This window comes from Gossypium hirsutum, chromosome D06 (genome assembly GCF_007990345.1).
Source record: "Gossypium hirsutum isolate 1008001.06 chromosome D06, Gossypium_hirsutum_v2.1, whole genome shotgun sequence".
Classification (NCBI taxonomy): domain Eukaryota; kingdom Viridiplantae; phylum Streptophyta; class Magnoliopsida; order Malvales; family Malvaceae; genus Gossypium; species Gossypium hirsutum.
The window spans coordinates 16,071,211-16,086,207 of NC_053442.1; the positions used below are offsets into that span (position 1 = coordinate 16,071,211).

Here is a 14,997-nt window from a genome sequence, read left to right on the forward strand (position 1 = left end):
CTAAAGGTATAAAGCCAGTAAGGTACAAATAAAGTAGTTTTGCAAAAATAGAATAAAATATAAAGTTTTTGCTAAGTCCTGGCATTGATTATGAAAAGATATAATATTCTTTTGTGGTGGATGTAATTACCTTTAGATATATTATTAAATTAGCGGTTCATAAAAGATCTAACTTGTGTCTAATAGTTGTTGTTATAACCTTTTTATGAATCACTATATAGTAATGTTTATATTAAAACCCTTGAAGGATTTAGAATGCTAGAAGCATATTGAAATTCTCGAGAAATTATTCATTTATATGAATTGAAATAATTGAATATATGTGGTAAATTTGACTTAGTCAATAGTAGTTGAAAGAGGATCATCAAATGATCCAAAATACCTATTTGTATTTTTATAGAAAAATCATGATTAAAGTTGGTTATGATTATTGTTGAAACTCTGGAAGAAATCAAAATATATTTCCCCCAAATTTCTCCTTACTCATGACTTTCAAAAGAACGGTGATATAAATGCTTAGCAAATACATTTAAATAGTCATTTGAAAAGTTAGTATTCAAGATTGAATACATAGAATATGAGATATTATGTGTTGTTTTCATGAAGGGGAGTAAATACGCGCTATACTCTTTTTCCCTTAACCGAGGTTTTGTCCCATTGTGTTTTATTGGTAAGGCTTTTAATGAGGTAGCATATTATGCGTATTATAGATATTTTTCCTTCACTAGGAATTTGTTTTTCCTACAGAGTTTTTATCTTAGGAAGGTTTTAACAAGACACATTATCTACAAATGGACATCCAAGAGGGAGCGTTATGAATATTTTATTAAGTGGGTGTCCATCAAGATCTAGATAAGTTTTGATATACTTTAAATTCTAATAGTCAATAGAAGTAGATCTCTACTTCATTTATACTTCTTGTGCTTATAAATAAAGACTTTGGAGAAGAACTGTATATATTTCGATTAATCAATAAAATACTCTCTCTCTTTACTCTCCCATTCTCTTTATTCTTTACTTTCTGTATTTTTTATTTTATAACATAAAGATAAATATCTTTACATTATTTATTTCATAATATGAGGTTTGATTGGTGTGAAATTCTACTTATCTATCTCAATCACACTAGTTTGGTTTACATGGATGAGGCTATATGACGAAGAATTGTAATATGGTTTTGTTTGGGGGAATAAAGAGAGCAAATTGTTCATTGTGGAACATATGTTGAGTGAAATTTATTTGTAATCAAATTGTTGTGTAATTTGATTATAATCAAACTGTAGTAATAATTTAAGCAAAACTTTGTAATTGAATCCCTCGTTTGAGAGAGTTGTTTCATTGTAATTAATGAGAATTAGGCTGCAATGAAGATAAGTGAGTGGAGTGTTTTTTTTTTTTTTTTAAATTTGTAAAGTTAAGTTTAAATATAAAAATTATAATTGATTATTCTTTTAAGGAAAACCCTATCTAAGACTACATAATTAATTGATTGTGCTCTGATTATAAATTGTTTCTATAATTCACTATAACAACTTAAGTACAAGTTGTAAATACATTCAACAATCCTAGATGTTCGTTGGGAAAACGGAAGTCAGCTTCATATATGACTAAATGGTCAAAATCAGACCCATTTTGTGTTCATCTAATCCTTAAATGAAACCAATCCAAATTTTCTTCTTCTTCCTAACGTTGCGGGGGAAGCTTTAATTTTAATAATTCATATCAGACATGTTTATTTATTTATAGTGTCTATATATGTATTATATCCCATATTGTATAGCATTTTTAATTTTTAATGTCCAAAATTATAAAATCTATCAATGTTTCAATTAGGATATACATACATAATTTTTAAATCAACTAAAAAATTATTTAAATTCCCATTACACTAAGAATATACATTTTCTTTTCTGAGTTTAGCAACATTTCTCAATTTAATTTCTAGTTTGTTTTGGTTCATATTAATCACATAAATTAAAAGTGAAAAAATTTGTCAAAATTACGAGATTAAATATTCAGTTATAGAAAAGATACACATTTAAAGAAGAAAAATAGTAAGAAATGTTAGCTATTCTCTTTTTCCTTGCTTCACTTCACAGTAACATTTTGGGATCAAAGATTTCATTAAGAAACAAAAGGATGAGCAAATTTGTCACATTAAAATTAAAACCTCCTGTTTTCTTTAACATTCTTGTCAACATAACTGACACACTGCACAGTTAAAATTAGTTTAGCCTTCCAACATCCAACTGTAATGCTTTATATATACCCTTTTTTTTTTGTTTGTTTGTTTGGATTTATGGTTTTTTGGTTAAATAAATAAGCCCATTGAGTTTTATTGGTACAAATGATTAGGTAATTGTGACAGATTAAAAATGTAAATTAAATTATTGTCATGTGGGATTATATAAAGTGAGTCTTAATTGTCTTTCATCCATTTTCTATAGGTGGTTGTGAGTAGATTGATTTGTTCTTTTTTTTTTCTTTCAAAGCAGCAACTTGGATTGGGTGTTAACATTTACCTTCTTATAGATATCTATTATATTACTTACTATATGTTAAATTTAATTTTTGAAGTTTTATTATATATTAAACTATGTTGATTGTTTAGGGTTATTTTATTTTAGTTATTGAAGATGACCATTTTTCTTAATTTATTTTTTCATATTAGTACTGAAATTTGACAATGTTTCTTAAATTTGGACTGGTATTATGGTATTGCATCATGTCATTATATACAACATTATAAGCTTTTTTATAATGAGATAATTTCAAAGTGATACATTATTAAAGAAACCAAAATTAAGAAAAAATTGTTAAATTCAGAAACTAAATATGATTTATTTATCGGTAAGGGCAGGGATTAAGAGGCAATTAACATTTTATTAAATTAATTACAAGGGAAATAATAAACCAGGGTTGGATACAAGTATAAGTGAAGGAAGATCATGCCAAACATGTTCTTTTCATTTTATTGATTATTTTATCTTATCAACATGAAGTCATGTTTTTGAAATTATTTGATGCTTCTCACCCAACCCATTTCTTTTTATTTCTAATTTAATTAGCCGAATGAAAATGGGCCAATGTGTTCTAGAATCTGTGTTACCAATTATTACTTAATTCCTGTTTTAAATTTTAATGCATCCATAATATATTAGTATTGTATTGTATCCAATTATGTTGATTTAACATATTTAAAAAAGGAAAAACATGATTTAATTATGAATAATTATTTTGAGTGATTATGACATATATTAATCTTAATTTTCATTTGGATTAAATCCAACCTCTAATATGATTTTACTAATTAACTGGGGTTTCTCTATTTTACCTTTTCACTTTTTGGGTTTTCTTTTTAGATTTTTTTTTAATTTTAGTGGTAAATTTCGTCTTCTCACGCCCAAAGAAAAGTGAAAAATGTGTTTGAAAAATTAGCAAATTACTTAAAAAGAAAATGAAGAGGACATTGTATACATGAAGCATATAATTATTTTTTTCCATATAAATTTTAAATATATTCGGATTTGAGAAGTGGTAGGTAAGTGAATGAATTACTATAAAAATCTCTAAAGCCTTCACAAAAATCCATAGACCCTGGCAGAAATTTTCCATTTCTTTGTATTTTCTTGCATATTGCAAAAGCAAACAATTCATACAAACATGACAGTGAAGAAGATTACATGGAAATCTCTCATGTTAAGCTGTTACAATAGCAAGGACATCATCTCTCCATCTGATTCAGGGGAGAAGGATTCGAAACCATGTCAATTCCAAAGACTATCGATATCCGACGTAAGTGATCGGAGCTCCCCACTCTCTGTCGACGATCTCTCCACCTCTCTACTCGGCTCAAAGCTTCATGTGTTTACCTTTGCGGAGCTAAGACTAATAACCCATAATTTCGCACGCTGTAATCTGCTCGGTGAAGGAGGGTTCGGACCGGTTTACAAAGGTTTCATTGATGACAAGCTTACGCCAGGATTGAAGGCTCAGCCGGTTGCTGTCAAGGCACTGGACTTGGATGGCTTGCAGGGTCATAGGGAGTGGCTGGTTAGTTCAACTCATCAACTACAACATATATATCTATATGTGTAGCATGAGTGCTGATATGAGCATATGGTAACATTTTTAATTGCAGGCTGAAATAATCTTTCTTGGTCAACTGAGGCATCCTCATCTGGTTAAGTTGATTGGATATTGTTATGAAGAAGATAACAGAGTTTTAGTGTATGAATATATGCCAAGAGGAAGCTTAGAAAATCAACTCTTTAGAAGTATGTTGTTTTATTTCAGAGAGTATGTACATGTACATATAGATCACTGCATTTATATAGGCCAACTTTTACAGGGTATTCAGCTCCCTTACCATGGTCTGCTAGGATGAAAATTGCCTTGGCAGCAGCAAGGGGCCTGGCCTTCCTACATGAAGCAGATAAACCAGTAATATTTCGGGACTTTAAATCTTCAAACATCTTGTTAGACTCTGTAAGCCCTTTTTTCTTGTCTATTTGTTTTAATAATTCCATGTAAGTGTTTGATGAAATTCTGATAGAAAATAGTTCTCAAAAGGCTGACTGGGTGTCTGTGATTCTTATTTCAGGATTACAATTGCAAACTATCGGATTTCGGGTTAGCAAAGGATGGTCCAGAAGGCGAACAGACTCATGTAACGACCCGAGTTATGGGCACACAAGGATATGCAGCTCCAGAGTATATCATGACCAGGGATTTAAATTGCGGTCGCAGTCGCGTTTTCGGTCGCATTGCGTTTATCGCGGTTGCGGACATAACGGATGCTATTGCGGTCATTGCAGGTATCGCGGTCGTGAATTTTACATTACTTATTGTGTATTGCGGGTATAGCGGGTTTCGGCAGTAGCGGTTTCGGACGGTGCCGCTACCGCTATATAACGGCCGCTATTTCGGTAACGGACCGCTATTTAAATCCCTGATCATGACTGGTAAGCTGAACTAATGTTCATATATATATAAGTCTCTAAGTCGAAGCATATGACTAACCAAACCTAACCCAATTTTTATATGTTAATTTCAGGCCATTTGACAACAATGAGTGATGTGTACAGCTTTGGAGTGGTTCTCTTAGAGTTACTAACAGGGAAACGATCGGTGGACAATAGCCGGCCCGGTCGAGAGCAGAGCCTTGTGGAATGGGCAAGGCCATTGTTAAGGGACCCTAAGAAGCTTGATAAGCTAATAGATGCTAGACTTGAGAGACAATTTTCCAACAAGGGGGCTCAAAAGGTGGCTGCATTGGCATACAAATGCTTGAGCCACCAGCCAAAGCCAAGGCCTAGCATGGGCGATGTGGTCAAGATCCTGGACTCTGTTCAGGGGTTTGAGGATGAATTTGTTGGACCATTTGTTTATGTGGTGCCAAATGAAACTGGTGATGACAAGGAGTTGTTTACGACAAACGATTGCGGTGTAGAAAAACACGAACTACATCGTTGTGGTTGGCGGAATCGGATCAAATTGCCTCTTTCTTTGGTAGTTAATGCTGAATCTCCATGTGGCATAAGCATTTGAGAATTTCAGATATATGTGGTCGAATTTATGTGGTTTAAAATGTAAATATTGTGAGGGCAGTTCAAAGAATAGCGAAATGAAAAAACAAAGGTGGAAATTTCGAGTGGAATACACACTAATTAAACCTTCAAACTCTCCAATTGCATCACTTAAGCCCTTTGACCAACATTTTCTGTCTTTGATTGTTGCAACGTTGATATGATTATTAACAGTATTGACGTGGTGCTCCATGTTAGTGTCAGCAAAAATTTAAAAAATTCAAAATTCTTTAAAATAAAAAAAATTAAAAATTGTATTTTTTAAATTTTTTACTGGATATTATTATAATTTTTAATATTTTTAAACTTTATATAATTTTAAAAAACCATCATCAATGAATCTAGATACATTGTAGTCTATGTTCACATTGAATTTGGACAATAGTATGTCTAGATTTATTTTGGACTTCAATTTTTTAATAATTTTTATTAATTTTCTAAAAAAATTAATATTTTTATAAATTTTAATAATATTTTTAAAATTTATTTTTTAAACTTTTTAAAAATTAAATTTTGAAATGAATGAAATAACCATTTGTCTTGCTTCATTCTAGTAAAAAATAAAAACAAATATTCCTTTTAAGTTTTTTATTTTTAAAAAATATTAAATTTTTTTGTTAACTTGACAGTTGACGTGGCATTGTCACATTAGCAATTGTCACTAACATAGAGCGTTATATTAGCGTCATTAACGGTCACGTCAGCGTTGTAACAATAAAAAATGGAAAACATTGGTTAAAGAATTTAATTTATGCAATTTGAAAGTTTGAGAGTTTAATTAAGTTTGTTTTTCGCGGAATGACTTAATTGATATTTTTTTTGCAAAAATTAAGAGATTTATAAACCCCTTTAATCTGTTTTTTTAAATAAAAAAATCAGATAATTACATCATAAACATAGAATATTCGAAAGTATTTGTTGAAAAGTTGAAAAGTTGAAAATATTGTATGAAGGGCAATGGAAGAAGCCATTTTGTGAACTTGGTTGGTAAGATTAATGTTTGAAAAACAAAAGATCTTTGACTCAATTTGGCCCTCCTTCAAGCAAAGATATTATTGAAGTGTTTTGAATGAAATAGATAGATATTATTGCTTGACTTTTCCTACCTTGTGAATAGACAAAAACCTACTATAGACTTTAAAATAACAATTAAATTTCAAATAGTATCATGTTAATTAATTAAACTTTAAATATATATATATATATTAAAATTTTAAACTTACTTTCATTAATAACATTGACTTTGAGAGAAAAAAAAGGGTTTTTTTATAAAAATAACTCGAAATTTTTTATTAATAACAAAATTGATCTATTTTTTTTATTATGTACGTAAATGACCTGAAATTAATAGTGAAAACGGGTGGAGCTAAAGAGATTGGCGTCACCCACTTGCCATGTCAACCGATCATTGACTACTAGAATTAAAAAATCAATTTTTTTTGGCAATCGATCTATTTGATGTCACTTGTATAAATATCACCTCCAATACCAGTATTTTCGTGTATTTTGTGGGTCAAAAAATAAATTCTGGGGAGGTTCCAATCTATTTGGCATGACCAATGGTAGAATAGTGATGGAGCCAAATAGATTGTCGTCACCACTTTTATTGCATCAAATTTTTTTTAAGTGATTTTTTTAAAACTCAATTTATTATTTTTATTTGGTGATGCTATAAAGAATGGCATGACCATCATGCTGCCAACATTTTTTTTATTTTTTAAAATTATTTTCAGGCTTAATAACTAAATTTGTCAAAAATTAAATCATGCTGCCAACATTTTTTTTATTTTTTTAAAATTATTTTCAGACTTAATAACTAAATTTGTCAAAAATTAAAAAACAAAATCTTCATTAAGTTTTATGACTATCTAGATGGCTAGAGTGTTGGAAAAATCATTTATGAAAAGCATTTTGTTGCATGGCAAAATTTCAAAAATTTTCATAAAACCAAACCTTTATTATGTTACATATGGCAATAAACTTTATCAAATTTAATACATGTGTTTTTTAGATAGTGAGTTCTGTCGAATCCTAGTTTAATTTCGACCAAATGATCTTCTTTGTTTTTTCTAAACCCTTACATACACAAAGAGTGAGCTCCTATAAAAAACCGAACACAAAATGAAAATTGTAATTTTCTAGTAGGAAAAGTTCACTTTCTCTATGGGCAATCAAAACTGAAATTTGTATTCACAAAATTGAATTATAATTGCCAATTAGGTTACAAGTATAATCTTACTAATTTAATCACGAGTATTAATGAAAAATAGAATTTGTTTGCAGCTAAATAAACTTTCCCTAAATTTTAGCTGAGTATCTAGATATGACTTGCATTTCTATTTGGCTATCTCATAGTCCTTTTATATAGTAAAAAAACACAAAAAATCTACTAGAATAAGATGAGAGAGAAAAAATAATATTTTAATAGAAAAACCAAAGTCCTTTTAAGACTCTACACATTAGGCGGCACACACTAGGTTCTTATGCCCAGTGTGTCGCCTACCACATCATAGAGCTTGATAGGCCTTTTATTTATTGAGTATAATTATATGTACAGTTTAATTTTAATTTAAAATAAAACAAGTTCATATAATTATCCAACTTAATGATTAGTTTTCTATTTCCAAAATATTATTTATTTATTTAAATTAATTAATTTAATTAAATTATTTTCCCAACTCAATTCTAATCCCCTCAAAGTCATGTTGATTTTACTATATTAGAATCTATGAGTAAATAATTTTAAATGTCTTATTCTATAAAACTACGATAACTAATTAATTTAATTTTCACTTTGAACTCAATCATTTAATTACATTCAATTAAATAATAATTCAAAAAAATTTAAATTAATTTCTAAGACATCTCTTGTTCCTTTTCGAGAACATGAATTTACTGCGAATATTAATTCATACAATCTATTTATCTTTCGTTTCTTTCATTCATTTATCATATCAAACCTAATTGCAATCCATACAAGGTTGTATTGAGTTAGTAGAGGGACTGATTAAACATATATAATTAGGGCTTAAATAATTTGTAATTAAGTTCTAATTTTTCGTCTATTAATTACAATTTTATTTAGTCATAAGGTCAATTCATTAAAAGTACCATGATTGAACTCCCTATTATATACTATTATGAAAGCAATTTAGTTTATGCTTTGTCCAATGACCTTGTCATTAGTGTATTACCCTCATAGGATATATTTAATCTTAGGTTAAATTCGTGCACCCAATATAATCTTATTTTATCTCATGGTCACCATTACATCTTCTACATTGAAAACGATCATTACTAACAAATACTAATAATGATTAGTCATCCTAGACAAATGATTTGTGACCATTCCTTTTTCATAATTCATACAATAATAGTGAGAGGATATCATTTAGTCATTAACTGAGCTATGAATTCCATAATTGCAAGTGAAATCATGTCATACATAAGTCATATACCCAACATACCAACTTTCAACTTTGATACCATTGAATGCAGGTTTCAAATATATTAAAGTATATGAGTTATATACCTACTATGAACATCACAAATGAATTTATCCAAAAACGGATCAAAGATAAAGTCTACTTAGGTCCTACATGATGTATTGTCAATCCAGACAATCACATTTATTTTGAGAATCAATCACTTTGATACCAGAGACAATGTATTTTCTCAATTGAACTTAATAGATAACATTATAGTCCCTTGAATCAATTGTTTAAATTTGATTCCTCAAACTATGGACCATTTAAATTGCCTACTAATATAAGTTTTCTTCCTACATCATAATCCATCCCTATGATACAACTTAGTATTAGTTAAATCTTAAGTAATCAATGAGTCAATATTTGCTTATTCATTTTGTTTTTCGTGTAAAAACCATTAAAGAAAATTATACAAAAGATAATAATTTAACTATAAATTCTATTTAACCATTTGTTTAAAAAGTTACAAGCATGATGACGAAATCACTACACTAGAAGCACAAAATCCCAACATAAAGCTCTCATTAGGATAAATGTGAATCAATTATACACGAATTTGCTTATTCATTTTATGCATCCTCTTTACCTCTTTTAGTTAATTTTGGTATGCATCCTCCTTACTCGAAGTCTTTCTTTGCAAGTTTATTCTAAAAATAACCAAAAATATCAAAACTAAATAAAATTTTCTACAAAACTAAACTAAGACTTTCTAGATTTACAATGATGATAATAAGTGCATTAATACTAATAAGCATTTATTTGATTTGTTAATTAATATAATTAAGAGAAGTTTAAGCATATCCAATACCAAATAGCATGGATATTTTTTTGGAATTAAGGTATTTCTCATGTCAGTTTTACGGTTCATCAAGATTAATCATTTTGGGGTTCTTGGTTGCCTATCTCAACAATGTCAACTCCAAGATTCAAATCTGAATTCTCTCTTTAAAAGTACAATATACTTTACCACTACATTAAACACTTGTTAGTTAGCATGGATAATCTCTTTGAAGAGAGAACACAACACTAACAATTTCATATTGAACGAAGTAATGTAAAGGAAAAAACAAAGACTAAACCATTTTTTTTTCCTTTAAAATTTTAAATTGTAAATTATAATTTATGTTATTTGAAATTGGAGATGATTGTTAAATATGAATGTATTATAAAGACAAATATAATTGATATTTATGGAATTGTCAAAAATGGAAAATGTTGGTCAAAGGGTTTAATTTATGCAATTTGAGAGTTTAAGAACTTAATTAAGTGTGTTTTTCAAGGAGGGACTTAATTGATATTTTTTTGCAAAAAGGGACTTTTATACCCCTTTAGTTTTTTTTACATAAAAAATTAAATAATTACACCATAAACATAGAATATTCGAAATTGTTTGTTGAAAAGTTGAAAATATTGTATGAAGGGCAATGGAAGAAGTCATTTTATGAAGGTTGATTGGTAAGATTAATGTTCGAAAAACAAGAGATGTCTTACTCAATTTGGCCTCATTCAAGCAAAGATATTATTGAAGCGTTTTGAATGAAATATATGACTTTTCCTAGCTTGTGAATAGACAAAAACCTACTGTTGACACCATTTTTTTTGGGTTGAAAACGGGGTCGACTTGGGTTTTGAAAAATGAAACGAAAACGGGAGTCGCCACCAATCCTTTTTTATGAGGTGTGATTGGATCACCTCGAAAAGTGGTTGTTTTTAATAAACAGTTTGATTTTATTAAAACAACAAGCTTGATCCACGAAATCTAGAAAAACGGGTTTGGGAGTCGATTACGTACGAGGAAGGATTAGCACCCTCGTAACACCCAGAAATTGGTACCTAGTTGATTAGTCAATGTCTTAATGTCGAAAATTGGAAAATTTAAAAATTTAAAATACGATCCTTTGTCTTAAAATGACTTGTATAAAATAGGTTGCTTATATTAAAAAAAACTCCTACGATAAAAATTAAAAGGATATTCAATTATTCGAGTCAGATGAGGAAATCGCAACCCAATACGTTAGGGCACCATTTCTCAACATTCTGAACATTGAATATTGCCTTGGTTGTTTTTAAGAAAATCCTCATCTCGAAAAAACAACATGTCACATCCAATGCATTAGGACACGACATATTGAATTCCCAATAATGAGCTTTTATTTATTTTTTTAAAAAAGTAACCTCGATTATTTAGATTCAACAAAGAAAATCGGAACCCAATACGTTAGGGCTCGATTCTCTCGAAGATCCCAAATACCGAGTGTTGCTTTTATTTTGAAATTTTTGTTCTTGATAAATTCGAGTAAAATGGATGTAAAATAATGATAATGATGTCAATGTAAATAAAATGATACAAGTAAAACAATAAATAATAAAAACAATCATACGGGCAAGGTAACAAATAATTAGGAACTAAAGTAAGAAAACAAACAATAATAAACATGCAAATAAATGAGCAAAATTAACAACATGATGCAAATATAAAAATATATAAACACACACACATATATATATATAAATAAAACAATGAGAATATGAAAAACATGTGTATGTGTACATATTTTGGAATTATTGCACATTAAAAATTATGTAAGTGTATGCACATACATATATACATATATAATAATCATTAAATATATAAAAGTATATATGTGTAAGTATATATTAGTCATAAAATGTAAAGAATATATACAAGGTATATTTCGAAAGTATAAAGTATATGTAAGTGTATATATAGATATATAGATGCTTTTATAAATTACGAAATAGATAAAATATAAGTATTTATATGTATTAAATAAATTATATAAGATATATATATGCACTTATATAATAATAATGATAATATAATAGGAAATGTAGAAACAATAATAATAACATTAATAATAATAGCAATAAAACAATGAACTAAATAATAATAATAAGAAAAAAGGGACTAAGTCGAAATGAAAACAAAATACTGGGCGAAAATGCAAAAAAAAAAACTAAAAGGACCAAATTGTGCGCACACTGAAAGAGGGGGGACCAAAATAGTAAATAAACCGAAGCCATCAAAACGCGGCGTAGCCATAGACTAAATTAAAGCAAAAATAAAACTTTGTGGCCAAATTAAAAATAAAAGGAAATAGTGAAATAGGACCAAATTGAAGCACGCCACAAATCAGAGGGACTGCGCGCGTAAATAGCCCAAATATTAAAAACACGCGGATCCTTCGGGTCGGATCGGGTCGACATGTGAATCCCCCTTACCCAAAACGGCGCCGTTTTAAAATTAATATAAATACTAAAAAAAACCTAAAAAATAGTTTAAAAACCATTTTTCTAAAAAAAATAGAGAGAAGCTCTCTCTCCCTCATTCTCTCCGGCCAAGGGGCCGGTCTAGGGCTCCGGCGAACCTCCGCCGAGGCACCACCGCGTGTGGCGGCCGAAGGTTCAAAATGGAACCTTTCCGGTTCCTTTTTGAAGCCGAAGGCCTCCTAAACACGGAACCAACACCGAATCTTGTGAAAGGTGAGCCCCAACCCCGCCAAACGAGGAGTAACCGTCCGTCTCCTCCTCCTCCGGTGCGGCACAGGTAAGGCTTTCTTCTTCTTTTATTTTTTGTTTCCCTTTATTTTTATTTATGTATGTACAAAAAAGAAGATGAAAAAACGAAAATAAAAAACGAAAAGAATAAAAAGATTCACCTTAAATCTTTTTTTGTTTTTATATTTCTCTGCTAATATACGTTACAAAGGTCGAAAAAAAGAAAAGAAGAAAAAAACCCCTTGGAATTACATATTGTTGGGTTTTTATAACCGATTGTGTCATCATTTCCATTGCTATGATTGTCCCTTCTTTCCTCTTTGCAGGCGTTTGAAGCAGGCGGCAGTAGGTGCGGCGCAGCAGTTGGTGGCTTGCGCCGCTGGTCAGAGGCAGGGTGGGTAGCTGGCGGCATCTAGGGTTTCAGAAAATGAAACCCTAGTTAGATATTTTTTAGGGAAATTGGGCCTGGCTATTGGGCTTCGGGTTTGGGTGTAAATGGGTAAATTTGGGCTTGGTTTTGCTGGCTTAGGTCTGTTAGGGGCTAAATTTGGGTTGTTGGGCTATTCGGGTTTTGTATTGTAATTGGGCCCGGGTTTTTTTAAAAATTGGGCTTGTACAGCTGCCCCTCTTTGCTCGTTGTCATGTAACGATAACAGAGCAAAGACTAAGAAAGACCAATTTTTACCCGGTCCCGTTGAGAAAATAAGATTCGCCGTTGCGGCTTCAATCTTCTAGCTGTAATGCCGGGAAAACAAGGTTCGCCATTGTAGCTTCAATCTGTTCCACTGTATCGCCAATGATGTGAGATTCGCTGTTGTAGCTTCAATCTATTTGACTGCAATGTTGGGGAAGCGAGATTCGCCATCGTAGCTTCAATCTGTTCCACTACACCGTAAGGAAATGAGATTCGCCGTTATGGCTTCAATCTTTTAATTGCAATGTCGGGGAAGTGAGACTTGCTGTTGTAGCTTCAATCTGTTGCGCTGCATCGCCTGGAAGTAAGATTCGCCGTTGTGGCTTCGATCTATCGCAATGGGGAAGTGAGACTCGCCGTTGTAGCTTCAATCTGTTCCGCTGCATCACCTGGAAATAAGATTCGCCGTTGTGGCTTCGATCTTTTAAATTGCAATGGGGAAGTGAGACTCGCCGTTGTAGCTTCAATATGTTCCGCTGCATCCCCTGAAAGTAAGATTCGCCGTTGTGGCTTCGATCTTTTAAATTGCAATGGGGAAGTGAGACTCGCCGTTGTAGCTTCAATCTGTTCCGCTGCATCGCCTGAAAGTAAGATTCGCCATTGTGGCTTCGATCTTTTAAATTGCAATCTATGGTTACTTCGATCTGCTTCTGTCAACTAAGGAAAGCAAGACCTGCCATCTTCATTGATCTGTTCTTTGGGGAACATGACCTCTATGAACCTATTTATGCCTAGTGATTATGATAAAAATGAATCAAAATACCCTGGCTAAATGCATATGCATAAATGCAAAATGATCTTTCAATGTTTGAGTTGTTATTGCTCCTTGCTCAATAAGTCCTTATTGCCAACGCGTCCGAATGCTATCTTGTTCGGTTGGTAATGTTCATCTCTTACTTGGTCGGATTGCCCCCACTGTATTCTTCAAAGTTCAACTCATTGTGATTTTCAAGGTTAAGCCCATCGTAATTTGGGACATAAAATTGAAAACCATCCTTCTCCTCCTGTAAATTAGGAGTTACTGGATCTGAATTTCCTTGGCTACTTACACCATTTCTAGGGCGTCGTACCAAAAGTTTATACATAATTGCAAAATTTCCTTTTCCGAAGAACCTCTTCTTATCCTTCGGTAATCATTGAAGCCTTGTCACCAGCATGACATCTCCTCATTTTGTTCAATCATTGTTTGGACAACAAAGTTTGAAAGGATAGTCCTGACTTAGACTTTTCCCTTGTAGGCACTTTGAATTTGGTGTGCTCTAAACAACAGTTCTGTTTCAAGTTCCTTCATTATTTAGAAATTTCTAGAGTAATATGCAAAACTCCATTTGCTTGAACATTCAGTTCATTAATAGTTATTCTAAATGTTTTTTTTTTCGAAAAAGATTATCACAACGAACAAACAAATGTTATTGAGAACAAATCTCGAAACGAATGGGTTAATCAAGATAGCAAATTTTGCTAAGATGAAAATGAAATAAGACAATAGAAAAAATGAAATTTTATTGGGGAGCAAAAGCTTGAAATGAATACATTAATCAAGACAACAAATTTGCCAAGATTCAAAATAAAAGATGACAACAGGTGCCCCAGATATCGCTGCACGAGCTTCCCTGCATAAGTTTTCTAAAGACCATTTAATATGTGTTTAGGGAATCTACAGTATTCTGTCGATACCCCAAGATGTCACCTATTCCTTCTTGTGATT

The 14,997-nt window shown here is 31.1% G+C and overlaps 1 protein-coding gene across 1 annotated transcript; it reads left to right on the top strand.

Moving 5' to 3' along the window:
- Nucleotides 1-3,544: 3,544 nt before the first annotated feature.
- LOC107901019 (probable serine/threonine-protein kinase PBL12) lies at nt 3,545-5,682 on the top strand. The gene is made up of 5 exons (XM_016826836.2): nt 3,545-4,053; nt 4,142-4,277; nt 4,352-4,488; nt 4,604-4,817; nt 5,057-5,682. The coding sequence occupies exons 1-5, from the start codon at nt 3,664-3,666 to the stop codon at nt 5,548-5,550; spliced, it is 1,371 nt and encodes a 456-aa protein (XP_016682325.2). The 5' UTR covers nt 3,545-3,663; the 3' UTR covers nt 5,551-5,682.
- Nucleotides 5,683-14,997: the final 9,315 nt, after the last annotated feature.

Bases quoted from the DNA above. Each gene is read 5' to 3' on its own strand.
- LOC107901019 (XM_016826836.2), top strand. From the start codon at position 3,664: ATGACAGTGAAGAAGATTACATGGAAATCTCTCATGTTAAGCTGTTAC. The intron at 4,054-4,141 runs GTTAGTTCAACT...TTTTAATTGCAG, and splicing joins AGGGTCATAGGGAGTGGCTG to GCTGAAATAATCTTTCTTGG. The intron at 4,489-4,603 runs GTAAGCCCTTTT...TTCTTATTTCAG, and splicing joins CAAACATCTTGTTAGACTCT to GATTACAATTGCAAACTATC.